The sequence below is a fragment of the Rhinolophus ferrumequinum genome, chromosome 2 (assembly GCF_004115265.2).
Source record: "Rhinolophus ferrumequinum isolate MPI-CBG mRhiFer1 chromosome 2, mRhiFer1_v1.p, whole genome shotgun sequence".
Classification (NCBI taxonomy): domain Eukaryota; kingdom Metazoa; phylum Chordata; class Mammalia; order Chiroptera; family Rhinolophidae; genus Rhinolophus; species Rhinolophus ferrumequinum.
This window is the reverse complement of record NC_046285.1, coordinates 79,288,792-79,310,043: the sequence shown is the minus strand read 5'-3', so window position 1 is coordinate 79,310,043 and position 21,252 is coordinate 79,288,792. Positions and strand designations below refer to the sequence as shown.

At 37.4% G+C, this 21,252-nt stretch overlaps 1 protein-coding gene and 1 pseudogene across 1 annotated transcript in view; both read right to left on the bottom strand.

Annotated features, from left to right (window-relative positions):
- The window catches only part of KPNA4 (karyopherin subunit alpha 4), a 57,368-nt gene extending 36,324 nt beyond the window's left edge, over positions 1 to 21,044 (bottom strand). The window contains exon 1 of the mRNA XM_033129729.1: positions 20,761 to 21,044. Coding sequence (XP_032985620.1) covers positions 20,761 to 20,829 — 69 coding nt within the window. The 5' untranslated portion in view covers positions 20,830 to 21,044. The remainder of the gene's footprint in view (positions 1 to 20,760) is intronic.
- Positions 5,420 to 6,308, bottom strand: LOC117035750 (developmental pluripotency-associated protein 4-like; annotated as a pseudogene).
- Positions 21,045 to 21,252: the final 208 nt, after the last annotated feature.

Sequence of the window (21,252 nt, the reverse complement as noted above, 5' to 3'; positions counted from 1 at the left end):
GCAGGAGGTCAGATTTAACCTTGGCAAGGCTATTGGAGCAGTTTTAAGAAGTAATTCTAGTGTATAGGTACCATACTTTAAAATGACCCACTTCTAAATTATAAGCATTGAAACTTAATTTATTAGTATAAACATATAATTTAAAAATCACAAAAAAAGGTAAGCAATTGTTTAACAGCTATTAACTCCAAAGAATAGGATTACACTAGTTTCACCATCTACTCAATATTCAAACAATAGGGAAATTTATTAAATTCAAAAGTTAGACATATCTACATATTTGGAAAAGTTAGAAAATGTCTGTAGAAAAAGTAGACCTTCTGGCATTTTCTATATTCGCCTGTTTTGTATAAGAAGTATGCTGTGTTTATGTGTAGACAGTGGAGAAAACACATGCATACATACACGAATCTCCTCCCAAGATGCGTTACTACTATACGGCTGTATCACTCTACTAGCATATGGCTCCCAGTTCCCACTCTACCTTTAATTGACACAATCTTAAGCAAATTATCATGTTTGGGGGCATTAATTCCCTCCTCTGTAAAGTAAGGGGTTTTCAACAGATCTTTTATGCCTCAAAAAAACTGCATCAATTTTATTAACTTCAAAAACCAATGTCAAAGAAATATTTAATTGCCATTTTTACAAGTTACTATGCATGGCAATAATTTCTATGCTAAGAATCCTAGGAAAAAACCATAGCTCAAAATTGTAAACAATGAAAAGCTATTTTGTGGCTCTGGTACCGTTACTTAGTGTTTTCACATTTTGAACTTTTTGCTTTCAATTGTGTGTGTGTGCGCGCGCGCGCACGTGCACGCGTAACGTGTTTGTTGTTGGTGATGAGGTGTCTATTAGGGAAAGAAAAATGGTTAAGAAATGACCATAGGTTTGGTGAGACACATATAACCTTCTTAGAGATGGGAAATGCTGCCAAAGTAACCTTTCAGAATCACTTACAGAAAGCGATTAAGGACAACACACAGAAAAATCTGTTATACTAAACAAATACGTATTTAAGTTTTACATGAGCAAAAGGGAAGGTACTTCCTTCCCTTTTAGAATGAATGAATTATATGAAATTGCTCAAATGCTGGCAAGAATGATCATTTCTCTTCAAAGATTTTGAGTACTTCACAGTAGAAATAAAATTTCAGGAAATGATTGAAGGACACGTTGAAGAAAACTCAACACAAGGCAAAGACATTGGGAAAAATCAGAGAACAAGAAACAAAATGAGATTCAACCAATTAAGAAAGTCAACAGAATCCAAGCTTTACACCACTGCTAAAAAAATGATTTCTCTGCTTATTTTATGCATTCTCAGATGAGAAAAATTATTTTTTCTATTTATAGAAACAGTAAGATTAAAATGAAATAGGAAAAGAGAGATTAAGGAATGTTTTCCTTGTATGTTATATGACCATAATTCAAATTCATGCTTTTGTTACAGAAAAACTATACAAATAGCTAAGATTTTCAACTAGAAAGAACAGCAATCATTTAAACCATCTCTTTTATAAAGAAAGGAACTGAGGCCTAGTGACTTCCTCAATAGCAAGGCTCAGATTGTCTAGCCCCAGTCCAATGTTCTTTATACCTCAATACACTACCTTTTCATCTTAGATTCACTGTTATATATCTCTTCAGATAACCTACTTTTCCTTCTTTTTATTTATTTGCAAAACATTATTTTTTTTGGTGAACTTATATTCAAAGACTTCAACATTGGGAATAGAAAAATCTTCATTAAAAGGCAAATTACTGAATTGCTTTACTAAAGCATCATTTAAAAAGCGTAATTCTAGCTATGCTTCCTTCTCAATAGGTGTACACCTTTTACCCAACAAATGTTTACTGTCCACCTACTATGTGCCATAAACTGTTCTCAATGCTAAGGATACAGCAGGGAACAAAGGACAAAATCACTGCCTTCGTGAAACCTACATTTTAGTGTAAAGACAATAAATAAAACTAAAATACATAGTACGATAGTGATAAATACTGGAGAGAAAAATATAAAGTTGAGAAGGGGAATATTTTTAAGACCACCTTTAAGAAGATGGCAAGCAAGCCTTGTGGATATCTGGCAGAAAGTATTCACGGTAGAGGGATTAGCAAGTAAAAGGAGCCCAGACATAAAAGCAAGGAGGGGCGGCCGGTTAGAGGGCTGTGCTGATAACACGAAGATGGCCGGTTTGGTCCCCGCATGGGCCACTGTGAGCTGCGCCCTCCTTAAAAAAAAAAAAAAAAAGGCAAGGAGTCCAGGGTGGCTGACATGCAGTGAACAAAGAGGAGTAAGAAATGGATGGTCACTGTAAGATTCTGGCATTTATTCTTAGTGACACAGAAAGCCACTGATGGGTGTTGAGCAAAGGAAACATATTCTGACTTAAAATAGAAGCATTCCAGCTGCTGTGTTGGGAACACAAGATAACTGTAGTAATCCAGTTAAGAGAGAATAGCTTGGACCAGAGTGATAGCCAAGACCATGAGATGTGGATTCTGGATATATTTTGAAGACCAATCCTACAAACTTGTGAATGGACTGAGCAGTACAGTGACAGGGAGGAGAGAATGAGGACTGGAAGGATTTTGGCCCAAGCAACTGAAAGATGAAACCACCACTTACTGAGATGGGGCAGCCTGAATGATTAGCAAGTCTGGGGAATACCACGCTGATCATGTTAAGTTTAATATGCTACCAGTGAAATCAGAATGAGATGTCAAGTAGTCAATTGAATCCAGAGATCAAAGAAGTTAGGACTAAATATGTCAATTGAGAAAGTTGGCAGTATATAAGTCGTACGGAAAAGCAGGTGACCTGAGGAGGTTACCTATGGTGTGCGCATAGCCTTAGGCACTCCAAAATTAAAAGGCAGGAGACAAAGAAGGAACAGTCAGTGAGACAGAAGGCAATAGGAATCTGTGCAAAGCTGGGATCAAGTGAAAAAATTATTTTTCAAGGAAGCATAATTAACTATGTCAAATTGTGCTGATGGGTCAAGTAAGACTAGGACGGAGAACCTGAGCTTACTGAATATGCATTTACTTTATAAAGTATTTTAATATATCTAATCATCATCTGAGAAACAAAAGTTCCAATATTTTCCCCCATCTACTATGAATTCTGGTGTTTCTGCCACCATTTATTCCCATCTCTCGACACTTAATAATTGGAAAACTACTACCCAAGACTTAGAGCTCCTAACCCACCTCTCCTTCACTGTGCCATAGTACTATATCTGAGTAAGTTACAGAAGTGAGCTCTGGTAGCTACAAAACATGAAGATTTTTCCAAAGAAAAACTAAACCCACTCTCTAGCCCTTGTCTTAAGCCACGCTGCAGGCAGACACCCATTTCTAACTAGATCATAGTATTTCTGGGACAACACTGACTAAATTTGTGTAAATTAGCCATAATGGTTCCCCTCTATTGATGCACTCCATGGAGTAGACTGCATTTTAACATATATATTCCAAAATTAACCACTTCTACAAGAATGAATTTAAAAAATTTTTTCAACCATGAAATATGTCAAATATACAAAAAAAGTACAGAAAATCAAAACAGCTCCATGTGTTAATAAATGTCACTATTTTATCATATTTGCTTTTTATAAAAAACTAAAATTTTTAAAGTGTTACAGAGATATCGCAAAAATCTCACGCCAACTTCAATCTTCTCCTCCCCCTTCCCCTTTATTTTCCCCCCAGAAGCAACCATTTTTTTTTAATTTGTTTAATTCTTATGGGTGTTTTTACTGTACATCAACACATCTATAATAGTTTTATACATTTAAGATTTTTACATGAATAATATCATGCCATACATACCCTTTTCTAAAAGAAACGATTTTTACAGCAGTTTTAAGTTCACAGCAAAACTGAACACAAAGTACAGTTCCCATGTATTCCCTACTCCTTTCCCACCAACATCCCACACCAGGGGGTACATTTGCTACAACTGATGAACTTATATATTGACACATCATTATCACCCAAGCCCATAGTTTACATTAGGGTAATTCTATGAGTTTTGACAAATTCACCATTATACTATCATACAGATTATTTTCACTGTCCTAAAATAATCCTCTGTACTCTGCCTATAACCCCTGGGAACCACTGATCTTTTACTTTTACCTCTATAGTTTTGCTTTTTCAGAATGTTATATAGTTGGATTCATACAGTAAGTAGTCTTTGTGATGGGCTTCTTTCAGTTTATATTTAAGATTCTCCCATATTTTTTCATGGTTTGACATCTCATTTCTTCTTAGGCTGAATAATATTCCATTGTCTGAATTATACAGTTTATTTATTCATTAATCTACTGATGAGCATCTTGGTTGCTTCCAAGTTTAAGCAATTATGAATAAAGCAGTTCTGTGTGGACATAAATTTTCAATTCATTTGCATAAATACTAGAGTGTGCTTAATAGATTATATGGTAAGGGTTATGTTCAGTTTTTTAAGAAACTACTAAACTGTCTTCCATAGTGGCTGTACTACTTTGTACTCCTATTTGCAATGAATGAGAGTTCCTGTTGTTTCACATTCTCACCAGCATTTGTTGTCAGGTTTATTTTTTTCCCTTTTCTTTCTTTTAAATTGTGGTAAAATACACATAACATATAATTTACCATCTTAACTATTTTTTTTTTTGCCTTTTCACTTAACATTTATTTGCATACAAGTTTCCTAAATAGATGATCTTATATATACATTTTAAACATATGTATTTATGATTTAGAAGTAGACTTGAACATTTTTAATCAGTAAAAATGTACAAAACAATTACAAATGGAAATAACAATGACAAAGTACCCTGTGTTTTTATCCCAGAGACACATCATAGAAATTCAGGTTAAGAAAATTTAGAAAAATGTTGTGCTGTATATTAAGAACATGTTTTGGGGAGTGGAGAGAATTACAGCATTCCCTTTGTCTTAATGCAGTTGAGTATGAACTAAGAAGGCAGCAGACCCCATAAAGACAGAATTCTGAGGTGGGGAATCCGGCATGTGAGTGTAGTATTGTTTCACTCAACCTCTTTACAATGCTCAAGTTCCCACTTTAAAGAGCTGCTGAGGTCACTTCTATTTCAGAAGGATAATCATTTGATAGTATTGACTTTTTCTTATTATTAATCACAATGAATGATAATTTGTGAAATACTTTTCCACCTTAAAAACTTAAGACTCAGTATCCCGACAGACGAAGCAGCAGGCACTGTCGGGAGTCTGAGGATAACATCTGCACCCCACCAGCCTGTTTGTCCTCTTCTAAGCAGAAAGCATGGAGGGTGTGGAGCAGCCTGGAGTTCAGTGGTCAGTGGCATCATGGAGTTGATAGCAGTCTATCATTCTATGGTTCATTAGAATCATAACTGCATCCTTTATCCTGGCATTGTAGTCTCATTGAAGGCTTTTCATCAATACCTTATTCCTCTGAACACATTTGGGGCACAACATATTGTCCTCCAGGAACGGGGGTGGAAATTTGCTAGCAGGTAGCAAGAAGAGTGCACACACTCTCCCGTGTTTTTCAGGAACCCAGGTTTGCCCAGCATAAAACTGTAGCTGGGCCCAACCCTCTTTATGTGCAGGAAGACTTCGCCCATGGACCACACACCACTTGACACTAGAAGCCTCTTGTGGTGATTACTCTGCCTCCATCTTCCCAGCTCTGGCTGCAATTCTGGTCCAGGAAGCAAACACAGCATCTGGGGGGGGAAAGCTGTCATGACAACCTTGTCCAGTCCTTCAAGAGCAGGCATCCCTTCCTCAGGGGGAGCAGTCACTTTAGAAGGATCAGAATTTTCCAGAGTCATTTCCCACTTTTCCATCTTTAATTTTCTTTGTGTTGTGGTCAATATCTTGGCCTCTGCTGATGTGACGGGAATAACCTTTTGATGAGGGTAAGCATGTTCGCAGAGTCGCCTATATGCTTCCAATTTCAAGCCTTTGGTGCCCAGATTTAATTGCTAGCACCAGGCCCTCACGATGTCTCGGTGAACCAGGTTTATGGGTGGCAGTTTAGAGGGCAACGGAGGAACTGGTATCTTCTTCCGAAGTCTTATTTTTTTATTGTCTTGTGCCATCTTTTGTGGATAGGAAGCTTCATCCTCTTTCATGGACCTTTCTCGTTTGGTTCCCTTCCCTGAGTTTCTTTTTGTACTTGGTTCACCAACAGCCTGCTGTTTCTCTTCAGCTTCTACTGAGAGAGGTTGGAATTTGCAAGTCTTTTTTTTCTCCTTTGACTTCTTTGAGGAGTTCTGTTTGTTGCCTTTTGCATTCTCCATACTCAAAAAAGAAGTCGAGGTTGATATAAAGAAAATCTTCTTCCATCTTAACTATTTTAAATGTACAGTTCATTCGCACTATGCATCCAATCTTCAAAAATCTTGAAAACCTGAAGCTCTATCTACACGCGTTAAACAACCCCCTATTACCCCCTTTGCCCCAGCAATCATCAAGCTACTTTCTGTTTCTAAGAATTTCACTATTCTAGATACCTAATTTAAGTAGAATCATACACTATATTTGCTTTCTTTGGCTTTGCGTAATGTCCTTAATGCTAATCCATGTTGTAACATGTACCAGAATTTCCTTCCTACTTAAGTCAGAAGAACATTTCATGTTATGTATATACCACATTCTGTCCATTCACCCATCAAAGGACACTTAGGTTGCTTCCATTTTTTGCCTGTTGTAAATAATGCTGGTATGAACATAAGTGTACATATATCTCTGAGTCCCTTTTAATTCTTTTGGATATATACCCAGAAGTGGATCACACAGTAATGCTATTTTTAACCTTTTGAGGAACCACCATACTGTTTTCCATAGTGGCTGCACCATTTTACATTCTCACCAACAGTACACAAGTATATCAATTGCTCCACCTCTTCAACAGTACTTGTTATTTCACCTTCTTTTTCTTTAGTAGTTAGCCTAATGGGTGGGAGGTGGTATCTTACTGTGGTTTTGATCTGCAATTCCTTAATGATTCATGTTAAGCATCTTCTCCATATGCTTGTTGGCTATCTGTGTATTTTCTTTGGAGAAATATTTATTCTAATGCTTTGCCCATTTTTAAATAGGGCAGTTTTTGTTGTTTGTTGAGTTGTAGGAGTTCTTTATATATTCTGGATATTAACTACATAGCAGATTTGCAAATATTTTCTCCCATTCCAGTGGTTGCCTTTTCACTATGTTGACTGGATCCTTTAATGTAGTTTTAAAGTTTGATGTAATCCAAATTTATTTTGTTACCTATGCTTTTGGTGTCGTATCTAAGAAATCACTGCCAAATCCAGTATCATGAAACTTTTGTCGTGTTTTCTTCTAGGAATTTAATTTTTGTCTTACATTTAGATCCTTGATCCATTTTGAGTTAATTATTATACATGGTGTTAGGTAAGGGTCCAACTTCATTCTTTTGCTTGTAGGTAACAAATTTTCCCAGCAACATTTAACCCTTGTTAAAAATCATTTGACCATATATGCAAGGGTTTATTTCTGGGCCCCTTATTCTATTCCATTGGTCTGTATGTCTGACTTTATGCCAGTACCACACTGTTTTGATTACTGTACCTTTGTAGAAAGTTTTAAAATCGGGAAGTGTGAGACCTCCAACTTTCTTTTTTTTCAAGACTGTTTCAAGATCCCTTGAAATTCCGTATGAATTTTAAGATGGATTTTTCTATTTCTGCAAATAATGTTGTAGGGATTTTGATGGGTATTGTATTAAATCTGTAGATCACTTTGGGTAGCACTGACATTTAACAGTAAGTCTCTAATCCATTAACACAGGATGTCTTAACATTTGTGTTCTCTTTTCAGTTTTCAGCATAAAAGTCTTTCACTTTGTTGCTTAGGTTTACTCCAAAGTATTTTATTCCTTTGATACTATTGTAAACTGATTTGTTCCTCAATTTCCTTTTCAACTTCTTTGTTAGTACATGTTGACTTTATGTCCTGCAACTTTGCTGAATCATTTACTACTTCTAACAGTTTGTGTGTGTGTGTGTGTGGGGGGGAATCTTTAGGGTTTTCCACATGTAAGATCATGCCACTTGCAAACAGAGAAAATTTTACTTCTTTTTTTCCCAATTGGATGCCTTTTCTTTCTTTTTCTTGCCTAACCGCTCTGGTGAGCACTTTTAGTTGAACAGAACTGGTGAAGGCGGGCAGCCTTCTATTGTTCCTGACCTAACATGAAAAGCTTTCAGTCTTTCACTCCTGAGTCTGATGTCTGTTGGGGCTTTTCATATTTGGTTTTTATTATGTTGAGGTAGTTTCCTTCTATTCTTAGTTTGTTGAGTGTTTTTATCATTAAAGGGTGAATTTTGTCAAATGCTTTTTCTATATGAATTGAGATCAGGTGGTTTTGTCCTTTGTTGTTATTGTGGTACATTACATTGATTAATTTTCATATGTTGAACCACCCTAGCATTCCAGAAATACATTCCACTTGGTCATGGTGTATAATCCTTTTACTATGCTGTTAAATTCAGTTTGCTAGTATTTTCTTGAGAATTTTTACAACACTATTCATCAGGGATATTGGTCTGCAGTTTTGTCGTGTAGTGTCTTTGTCTGGCTTTAGTACCAGGGTAATGCTGGCCTCATAGGATGAGTGTGGAAGTGTTCCCTTGTCTTCAGTTTTTTGGAAGATTGTGAGGGGGATTGGTGTTAACTCTAAATGTTTGGTAGAATTCACCAGTGAAGGCATCTATTGGGTCCTGGGTTTTTCTTTGTTGGGAGATTTTTGATCATTGATTCAATCTCCTTACTAATTAGAGAGCTGTTCAGATTTTCCATGTCTTCATGATTCAGTCTTGGTAGGTTATGTGTTTCTAGGCGTTTATCCATTTTGTCTAGATTATGTGATTTGTTAGTGTATAAGTCATATACATCTTTTTGCAATACTCTTTTCTCTATAAAACACACAAGTAAAAATATTACCTTTCATGAAAAAATGTCAAAATGTGAGTACAAAAACACTCTAAAAGTTCAATGAAAGGAATAAACAATTATGAGTTGGTGTGATGAAGGAAAACCTAACTGAAGCCTGAATGTTTAAGTTCAAGCTAGAAATAAGAAATGGCAAGGTTAAGGGAAGGCTAGAAAGTTTTTCCATTAGGGGCCCAATAAAAGCAAAGATAGAAAAGCAGAACTGAATGGTAAAGGTGAGGTGGGTTCACTTGCTTGACGTGGGAGAAGAATCTAAGGTGAAGTGATATAGATGGGGAAATTATAAACTAAAAAGGTAAGAATCAATCTGGTCAGGTAGGGGCATAGCCCATATTACTGCACTTCACAGACACTGTATTTTCATCAACATCAAGGCAAAACCCTTCACCAGCAAGAGTACAACTTGTTGAAGACTCAGGTGATGTTTAGCATTTTTTTTAGCAATGAAGTGTTTCTTTTGCACCTTAGTGGTTCTCACCTGGGGTGATTTTGCCACTCAGGGGATTTGGCAATTTCTGGAGACAATTTTGGTTGTTACAACTGGGTGTGTGTATGTGGGGGGGAGTGCAACTGGCATCTAATGGGCAGAGGCAAGGAATGCTACTAAATATCCTGCAATGTACAGTACAGCTTCCCAAAGAATTATCTGGTCCAAAATATCAACAGTGCCACGGCTGAGAAACTGCTGTAACTGACTATGAGCATTCTCATGAGAACCCAAATTAAGTTCAAACATTAGAAAAAACATAAAAAGGAAGAGGAAACATTCCAAAAGATTAAAAGCAGTAAGATTATGGCATATTATTTTACTTTTTCCATTTTTCTAAAAAATTTCTACAATTACCATACCATTACCATTTCAAAAGAAAAAAATTAACTTAGAAAATTTGATTTACTCACTAATTGTAATCAGAGCACACACTGATTTTTTTTAAAGTTTCATTTAACTCCCTCAAGTATTTACTTCAGTGCCACTAACATACACAAAATAGACAAGGTCCAGTCTCAGGGAACTTAGTCTGATGGGAGAAATTAACATCAAGTAAATACACTAACAAATTATGATCAGTGTTCTTAAGGAAAACAACAGGGGGTTTCAATTAGCTTGTTCAGGGATGGCTTAAGTAAATGATACTGAGGATTCAAAAGATGAGAAAATAACCAGACAGATGAAAGAAAGAGGATGAAAGTAAAGGAGGGAGGGAGGGCATTCTGACAGTCAGAGCAGCATGTATGAAGGACCTGAAGAGGAGAGGGCTATCGATGTATTAGAGTTAGAGGAATTAAAAGAGGATGAGGGAAAGTACAGTAACTAAGGGAGATAATAAATTTAGAGAGAGAGGTAGGATTAATAGACAGGAACCAGATTTGGCAAGGCCCTGAAGGTCTCAGTAAGGAGTTTGAAAGCTAAATATGGCGGGAAGCTACTGAAGCAGAGAAGGGTGATTTAATTTACGTTCTTTTTTAAAAAAAGAACCATGCTGGTTATTTTATAATTAGAAAAGAGCAATATCAGAAATCAGGCAACCACTGTGCAGATGAGATAATAATGAGGTAATAATGATTTCCCCCAGTTAACAGTGAGTAAAAAGTTAACAGAAAAGAATGGATAGTAACTAAATAATGTAATACTTACAAGTTTGTCAAAGAGAAACTTCTCTTTCTAGGGATGCTGCTGCAGAGGTAGGCAAAGGATGTTCCTTATCATGTGACCCCTACCCCCCACCAAACCACAGCTGACTGATGGTGAGGTTGGAGGGGAAATCCAATCCAGAAAAAGGTCCACAGTAAAAACAATCTATCATATTCCAGTTTGGGCTGACTGTATTAGCTCAATCAAATTCTCTCAGTAATTTAACACAAAGACTAAGACAGTATTTAGAAAAATAAAACAGTAGCTAGTAACTGACAGAGCAGTACAGTGAAGATCCATGAATTCCAACCATGAGGACACACTCCTACATGAAGTGTCTTGTATAATGTGAGAATCGGTTCCTTAATTTTCTTAACACCCCACCCTCATTTGATCTAGTCTGAGTAAGGGTGATCCTTGCATTCTTAAAAGCTTCATCAAAGCAAGTATCCACTATGGTGGGATTTTAATTTTACAGAAATTGAAGCCAATATAATTATTATGCTTTCCTAATGGCATATAGCTAATCAGATGCAATTCTAGGTCTTCAAAAAACCATGTTTTTCCACAAATCTCAAAGGAAGAGTTATGGACATGAAACATTTAGGATGACCTTTTCTTTCAAATTTGAGGTATATTATTTACTGTAAATTTGAGTTTAGGAAAGAAAGGGACCCACTCCACTAGCTCACAGTGGTTGAATACCTCCACAGGGTTAGTTGAGAGAAGGGATCTGAGAAACTGACCTGTCAGAATGTAAACCGCATGAGAATAGGAATGTAGCCTATGTTACTCATTGCTTACAACAGAATCTCGGATACAGAAGCTGAACAAATGAATTCAATACAGGGAAGGACAGACAGAGAAGTCAGTAAAGAAGAGCTGCCAGGACACCCTTTGGTAATGAAAAGTTGTCACAGTCCCTACTTATTTCGCTTAATTATGCTGTGCAGGTTTTTTTTTTAAACATACAGCTTTATTGATATAATTCACACACCATACAATTCACCCATTTAAAATGTACAGTTCTGTAGTTTTTTACTACATTCAAAAAGTTGTGCGTCTATCACCACTATCTAATTCCAGATGACTTTCATCATCACAAAAAGCCCCATACCCATTAACAGTTATTCTCCATTTCCCCCCTTGTCCCAGGCCTGGCAACCACTCATGTACTTTCCATCTCTGGATTTGCCTATCCTGGACATTAGATATAAATGGAATTACAGAATACGGCTACTATTATAGAATAAGGCTACTATGAACATTCATGTGCAAGTTTTTGTACAGAAATTTTCAATTCTCTTTTCAATTCTGTATGTAGGAGTTGAACTGCTGGGTCACATGTTCACTGTTAAACTTTTTGTGTTTATGTCAAAGCGTATTCCAAAGTGGCTGCACCATTTGACATTCCCATAGGTCATTATGAGGATTCTACTCTCTCCATATCCTCACCACACTTTTACTGCGTCTCTTTTGGTTTACAGATATGCTGGCAGGTATGAAGTGGTACCTCACGGTTTTGAGCTACTACATTGAGCCACCTAATGATTAATGATGTTGATCATATTTTTGTTTATTAGTCCTAAGTAAGCTTTTTCATCACTTAAAGACAATACTGTTTTAAAGCTGGAGAAAAGGGAAAAATTATGACATTAAGAGGAAAAATATGAATACTGTGAAATAAAATGTTTGAGAAAAAAAGCTGATCAACAATGAACTCAATTTTACAGATATATCTGTAACACAATGAACATCTCCATATAATATTAAAAGGCGAAACAAGGAACCATTCTACGTCTGTACTGGATGGTGGTGCTTTATAATTTTGCCTTCAAAAGTGTTTTTCTTCCTTTCTTCTTACTCTAAGAGACTCCTCATTCTTTTGGCAAACTTGGTTTAAGTGGAGGTACCAACACCCTTCCCCATCTACAACACGTGTGTGTGCCAGACACACAGCCAGACACACAGCACATAACCTCGTGCTAGCCAATCACAGAACCATATTCCTCTGCCCACAGTGATTAATTCAGGTATAAATAAGCATGCGATCAAATCTTGATCAATCAGACTCCTCCCTAGGGTTTCAGTAGTCCTCTCATAATTAATGCCAGCTGTGGTCCTGGACTGAGCAGGTTATAAGAGCCAGATTCCCCCATTATACTTAAACTAATTCAAGCTGCCAGTTCTGTTCTCTAAAACGTAAATATATATATATATATATATATATATATATATATATATATATATATATATATATATATATCAGCTCTTTCAGCTTAAAGCTATCAGACCTAACTTTCCATATCAACATTCGGGAAAAAGAGTTTATGGTATCCTTAAAGCTACTATTCTAAAGAAAGCCAGAAAATACTGGGTTTCATACTCACTAAAGAACCAAGAATGATATAACAATTATTCGAAAATCTTAAATACAAATCTTTGCTTGTGTTTCTGGGCTGGCAACAGCTGGGGAAAGTGGCTAACGAGGTGAAGGGTAAGTAAGCAGGATGAGTGGTAAACATGATGGGATCACTTAATGCAACCAATTAGAGACTACTTGTAGGGCTTTCAGGATACAACTCCCATAACTAAACAAATTTATGTAACACCTACTTTAAGGAACCACAGACATGCTATAAAAACTAAAATAGTATTAAGAGTAGATAACTGGGCAACTAAAGTTTACACTGAAGAACAGGAAATTGAGATAGACATATTTTAATATTAGAAAGCAAATCATATTCTACCACCAAATTACGAAACACCACATTATCTTAAGACTTGTGTTCATAAAAACTTAATGAAATTCCAAGCTTGCCAAAATGCAACCATTATTGAAAATGCAATTTTTCAGTTCAATGTAAATTAAATTTAGGGTAAAAGTGACAGCTTATCAAATTTTTTTCTAATAGTAAATAAACAGTAATAGAAAAAAGTTTAGCATTTTAAATAATCAAGCTAATCTTGTATTGCCAGCAAATGTCTATGACCTTAAGTCACTTTCATTATGGGTATTAAATAGTGTGAATTAGAGCTATTTTCTGGTTAAATCTACAATCTTGTGGCAAAAGTTGTAAAATCTACATAAAATATTTACTAACCTACTTAACACACAGGATTAGAAAAATGAAGTCAGAAACTAGTAATTTTGAAACAATCTGGTTGAAGCACACAGGAGAAAGTAGGCTTTCACGTGACTGCTAATGATGGGAAAAGGTAGCCTTCCCCAATTCATGGGATATGATTTGATTATGGTGCACACTGGTACAAAAGGAATTGCCAAAAAACGTTATTCTGACAGGGAACACAGGGGGTTACCTGGATGTAATGTGTGATAAAGCAAGTCGGTAGAAATAAGAGTCTCCTTTCATTCTGTATGTGCTATATGCCAGGAACTGTTAAGCATTTGAATGGTTCAGAGATTAGGTTAATGTCCACAACTATTAGATGGACAAACAAGGGTTCAAATTCAAAATGTGAGTCCGTGGTACTGTGGTAGTATAAAGCCTTTTAAGAGCCTTTATTAACTAAAAGTGACAGTCACTTTTAACAGAAGCAACAATACTAAACAAAGAGTGGCTCTCAAAGTGTGGTCAGCGGGCCCAGTGGGGACACTGAGACCCTTTCAGAGGGTCGACAAGGTCAAAACTATTTCCATAATATTACTACTAATACTTTCTTATTGTGGTAACATTTTCATCGCAATACAACGCAGTGGGCAAAACTGGTGCTTTAGCATGAATCAAGGCACTGTCAACTAAGCTGCATTAGGAGACACTGTGTTGCAATTAAAAAAAAAAAAAAGCAAGCTCACTTAAAGAAGGTCCTTGAGGAAAAACCGGCCTTTTCTTCCTAAAATTTTGTCATAAAATAGGAATTATACATAAACCACTTTTGCAGCATACCCACTTCTGCAGTACGATTACTGTCTCAAGGAAAAAGTATAATATTTGTGTGTTTGTATGAGTTGTGAACTGCACTAGCCACTTTTTTCATGGAACATCATTTTTACTTGAAAGAATGAGAGACAAATCATGGTATTTGGAAAAGTGTCTGGCAGATGTTTTCACAAAAATGAGCAAAGTGAGTTTATGGCTTCAAGGAAAAAAACACAGTATTTCCTGCTAATGATAAAATTTGAGCTTTCAAGTGAAAATAGGAATTTCAGAAAACTTGTACCCACCATTGTGAGCTTGACAGTTTCCCAATGTTTAAGATTTTTCTCATAAACTATGTGGTGACACTAATTGTGAATTTTCATTGTATGTTAAAATGTGTCAGCATTTGGAAGATCTACATAACTCAGTGAGCTAATATTTTCCAAATGACCAATATATGATGTTACAAAATAAGGCATGGGCAAAAGATACATTTCAAGTACACTACACAAGTATGGTACACACAGACCAATGAATTTCAATGTAACAGAGTATTTCAAAGTCCACTGATGCAGCTTCAGATTCCACATTGCCACTAATCTTTAAGAAACGACTATCTGTGGACTTACAGTATCAAAGAATAATTTCTATAATTATCTGAAAAGGCTATTAAAACATTCCTCCCCTTTTCAATTGCCTATGTGTGAAGTTGGATAGTCTTCATATACTTTAACCAAAACAGCATATCAAAAAAGATTGAATTCAGAATAGATAAGAATCCAGCACTCTTTACTGGAGCCAATTAAAAAGACCTGAAAAAAAGAGGTAAACATGGCTATTCCTCTCCTCAAATATTTTTGGTTTTGGAAAATAAGTCATTTTTCATTAGAAATTTATGCTTATATAAAATAGCTTTATTGTTATTTTAGTGAGTTAATATTTTAAAAAGTCTTAGTTTTGAATTTCTAAAATGGTAATTATTGGTAGAAACCCACAAACCATGCTCTTTGAGGGTCCTTAATTTTTAACAGCATCAACAGGCCTTGAGTCCCAAAGCTTTGAAAATTTCTGAAATAAGGCCAATACAAGCATGTATATAGTGTTGTCCTTATTTTGTAGGTGCAATATAAATATTCTCATATTAACTGTAGAAAAAGGGAGTCTTCCCCAGCCCTGTCTTTCAGTAAACCTAAGTGGAAAGTATAGTACATGGAGTTTAAAGTCCACAAATGATATATAATTTCTAAAAAATCTAAGGGGGGAAAGAAAAACGGAAACACTGAGTACCCATTACCCAATGGACTGTGCTAGGTGCTTTTACATATAACCTTTTAGTCAACTTTGAGATCTATATGAAGGCTGAGAGAAGTTAAAGGAAAGTAATATGACACAATATATACAGTACAAACTTTACTTTGACACACCTGAGTTAAAATCATTCCCTTGAATGTTATACTATTAAGTCCCTTAACTCTATAGAGTTTTTCTTCTGTAAGAAGAAAATGAGAATACAATTAAAAGCACATACAGGAGGTACTCAAAAAGTTAGTTCCCTTCAACCCTACCTCTCCTCTGTTCCAAAATGAAACAATTGAGTACCAAAATCATCATTTGAGGGTAGATCTGACAACAAGCTCTCATTGATTATAGGCCTTCCGTAGATGAATGCTGCTCCAGTAAACATTTAAAAATATTTTAAGGACCCACAACCACTATCAGGTATTAGGGATCGATGTTTAAAAATCACCTACACATTTCTTCTAAAGTAGTTTCATTCTTTTAAAGCTAAATCATTCCTACAACTCTTCCAAATCTTATATATTCATTTGACTATGGAAAACAAAGACATCTTGGTATCTCTAAGAAAATTACCAAAGAAGCAATTCTGAATTTGGTTATCTTGTAAACCAGGAAAGCTGGCCAGAGGCACAAAAACTGTTAATTCCCAACTATATTTCTATCAGATATTTCATATGGTCACATGCTTGGACTATTATATGAAAAATTAGACAGCAGTTATTTTAAGTATAGTAAATATGTTCCAAGATTTGTGATGAGAGAGGTCAGTCTCTAAAAGTTAACAAGACTTAATAGCTTAACAATGCTTTTTACTCTGTACAGTTTAACAAACCACCAAAGCCATTTCTAAACAACAAAAAAGCTGATCACTTTTAACAGCTGATCAATTTAACTCTTGCCAACAAAGCAACTTTTTTTCTTTTTAAAGTTCAAGCTGAGTTGATATTTTATGTTGTGTGGACAATAACAAGTTTCCATTTATGTAGTATTTTAATATTCTTTTATTTTCAGGGTAAGTTTTTTTTCTTAAAAGATGTGTTTATATAAGATCTAATTACTCCTCTAACATAACTTACGTTCTATTCAAACCTGGATAGTCTCAGAACTTTTATAAAAATTATGCAGGTTTATTAGAAAGTCTACTAAAAAATTTCCCCTCTACTTTTAAAACATAAACTAGATGAGCTTTATTTGCTTTATTCTGACAAATTTTTTATTTGAAGTTTGGTCACTTCCTTTTCCTGTGCTGCACTGCGTGTCCCCTCTTTACGGTTACTATTTTCAGACTAATAATGTTGATCCTCTACCACACTGCATGAAAGAAACCAAGCACTAAGTATCATCTGACACTTCCTGTAAATTATTTTAAATGGATATCGACATATGCCTTCTTTGATGCTTTTGTCTTTCAAGAAGTTAGCATGACCACATTTTGGAATAGCCAGAATGGCAGAATGAAAGATAGGAATTAATATGAGATTGGAAGCTATGAATCAGTGTTAACATTTAGAAATTATGACTTCAGAAGGATCACTAATTCCCTGTGCCCAAACTGCCCTTCAATGAGCAATGATATATCACATTAAAAACTTTCCCCATTAAAAAAAAATTTTCCCCATTAATTGTTAAGTTCAATTTAAGTTACATATGAACAAAGAAAAACAAACAGCCAATTGCAAATAGGAGTAAAAGTAAAAGTTACACTGAATCATATTAAATCTCTTTCCTCCCCCAAGCAGAAAAGTGGATGGTGATAAAACACTCAGAGAATTGCTAGGCAGCTTCCTAACATTAACCTATTAATCTACACAACACTCATGAAGCAGATGTCAAGTACCTCTAGTTTTAAGAGGAAAAAGGCGTAAATCTGATTCTCCCAAGGTCACCAAGTTAGAGATCACATTAAACAAAATTCTAGGATTTTGTACTCTTCATAATTTCAAATCAAACAATGTTAGATCAAATGAAAAAATGCTCACTCTATAGGCTATCCTCTGTATCTGTGCTGTCTAGTAAGTAGCCAATAGTCACCTGTAGCTATTAAGTACATGAAATGTAGCTAGTCTGAATTGAAATATGCGAACCAGATTTTTAAGACATAGTATGTAAAGAGTATAAAACATTACATTAATTTTTTACATTGATTACATGTTGCAATTTTGGAAATAATGGATTAGCTAAAATTCATTAGAAAGCAACAGTCCATACGTCTTTCCAAAGACCTCCAAATCAAACAGATGTCATCACAACCAAATAAAAAAACAGTATTTTCTTAGAATTTGTTGTAGTACAACATAGTAACCATATTTAGCAGTGGGGGGGGAGAATGGGTATAATAAGTGTCTTGAGGGACATAGATATATATGCAATTAATAACAAAATAGGCTATTCTAGTGTTCTCTAAGAATAATAAAAGATGTTTCCATCTCATTACAGGCATGTGAGACTTTGAGTGAGTCACAAGTCAGGAGAAAGTATGACTTTCCATTAGAGTCACCTGTCATTTGCTTCTGTGGAAAAGTGAAAATATTTCTATTCCTAATGTACACAAAAGATTATCAAAGTGGGCCGAGAATGCTCAGAAGGCTCTATGAACTTCTCAAAAAACAAAAAACACCTGCCTAATGTGTATTTATACTTAGTTTTTAAAATCACATAATATTGTTCTAATATAAAGTCAGCACTTAATCTTATTTTGACTAAAGTAAGAGATACACAGGAAAGGGGAACATCAATTTAAAAAATAAGGATCACTTTAGAAAACAGTTTGGCAATCCCACAAATGGTTACACATAAAGTTACCACGTGACCCAGTAATTCCACTCCTAGGTATACAACCAAAGAGAAATGAAAACATAGGTACATGCAAAAATGTGTATATGAATGTTCCTAGCAGCACTGTGCGTAATAGCTAAAAGGCAGAAACAATGCAAATGTTTATCAACTGAGGAATGGATAAACAAAATGTAGGACAGCCATACAGTGGATGATTATTCAGCCATAAAAACATGTGTGTGAACCTTAAAAAACATGATGCTACCTAAAAGAAATCAGTCACGAAAGGTCACATATTGTATAACTCCAGTTATATGAAATGTCCACAATGGGCAAATCTAAACAAAGAGTGATTAGGAAATGGAGAGTGACTGCTAATGAGTTTGGGTTTCTTTTCAGGATGATGAAAATGTTCTAAGATTGACTATACTGATGGCTGCACGACTGTGTGAAAATATCAAAAGCCACTTTAAGTGGGTGAATTATATGGTATGAAAATTACATCTTAATGAAGCTATTTAAACAAAATGTAGCTAGAAATGGAGGAGGAAAAGGATTGGAAGGATTTGTCAAACACCTAGTTGCTACTTTTTGGATTTTGTAACTTTGTGGTATTTACGCTTTTAAGTTTTGTCATTTGTGATTTTTTTCTCATTTTAAATATGCATATTAGTAAAAAATTTTTTGTCACATCATTACACAACTAGGTAAATTTACAGAAAATCATAAATTGTACATTTAAATGGTGATTTCTAAGGCATGTGAATTATCTCAACAAAGATGTTAAATTTTTTTCATTTAAAAAAGAGGGATCACAAGATCAATGCCTCATATTAACCTTAAAACAGTCTGAGAATTAACAGCCTAGTTCCAGCCATTTAATAGTCTCTCAAACTATGAAACCCACTAAGACAGCACCAACTACCTTAGAGATTCAATGGCTTTGTGGGCTGCCCCCAAAATATTACTATCTCAGTCAAGCAAATGCTCAAAGTTCAGAAACAGGTGATGGGAATTTGAAGATCTCAGTATAAAAAAAGCACAGAAGGACAACATAAAAAATACGACTTGACCACTTTCTCTTAAAAGCTAAACTCTTGATTCAGATGCAAAATAGATTAAAAACAACCCTATTTACTTACTCTTAAAACTTAAGGGAAGAAATCTTCCATCAAAAAATCTGTGGGGGGTGTGTGTGTTTACCCACACACCTTATGTAGCCTAAGCACCTCGGGAGCAGCTGTATATAAGGTAATGAAGGTTTTTTCCATCCGTTTAAAACAAAACGCGATGGTGCCATTCCATAGCCCACCCCATCCCCCACTACCACCACCAGCAGGTGGAGGGAAAGGATACTGTAGACTAGAGGATGACAGCTTTGTATAACCCTTTGGACTTTATATGTAAGAATGCAGCTGGTGGTCTCTCAGAAGGGGGTAAAGAGATTTGTGAACAAGCTGAAATAAGGGGCATCCTTTGCCTGGAAGAGGGCACACCGTGAGCCACATCTTGAATCAGCTATATCCACAGTAAAACACAGGCCGCAGGAAGGCACTGTTAGCATCACCAGGATGGCCTCTCACGCCGGGGGTGTTTTTTTCAACGGAGAAGTTGACTCCTGTAGTTTGGATATTGGGGGGAGGCAGGGTAAAGTGGGAGTCGGGAAGACCAGAAAAAATGCCTTTAAGTAGAGACGCCTCGGGCCTCGCTAAGGAAGTTCCGAGCCCCACTCGGTCGCCGCACGCTCGCCCCTCCCCACCTCCCACCGCACTCCTTCCCGCGGCGCCAGACGCCGGTGCCGGAGCGAGGGCCGGCATCGCCGCCGCGGCCGGGGTAGGGGCCGCAGCGAGGCCGGGCAGCGCGGCAGACACTCGCTTCCTCCGCACTCGCCGCGCCCGGCCTCTCCGCCGCGCGGCCCAGCCCCTCGCACCCGCGCCGGACCGGCTCCGCAGAGCAGGCCTAGGCCGCGCTGGCCGTACCCCGGAACCTCGCTCCCCGGCGGAGGCGGACCAGGCCCGACACAAACTTCCCGGAGCATTAGCAGAGGCGTCACGGACGGGCCGGCCCCCAGCGCCATTCCCCCGCGGCCCGGCGGCGGCTCCCGCCCCTACTCCCCACACTCCAAGTCCCGGCGGAGATCCGCCCGAGGTTCACGGCCCCCCAGCCCTCCAGCGCCCGCGAGTTTACCTCCAAGTCGCGGCCTTTGTTCTTGAAATTCTTGAGCCGCTGGTTGTCCAGTTTCTCGTTGTCCGCCATGGCCGGGCCGGTGATTCCTTCCCCCGCCCGGGCCCCGCGGGATCCGCCCCAACCACCACGCCGCACCGACACTCCCAGGAACCGGGCCGCCGCCTGAGCTGCTATGCTCGCCGCGCCGCCGCTTCCTTCCTGACTCCTCTCACCTGCCTCTGTCGCGGCCTTCTCCTCTCCCCGCCCGTCCCACCCCCCGCCCTAACCCGAGCGCGACGGCAGCTCCACCAAAGACAACCGCGGGGCCGGGCGGCGGCAACAGCGGCGGAATGTGCTGCCGGCTAAGAGGGGGAGGCAGCCTCGGTCTGAGGGCCCCGGTGCCGTGGCCACGCCCACCGCCGCCAGCCTAGCTCGCCGATTGGCCAACCAAGCTCGACCAATCAGAAAGGATGATGGAGAGCGGGGGCGGAAGAGCGAACGAAAAGGAAAGCA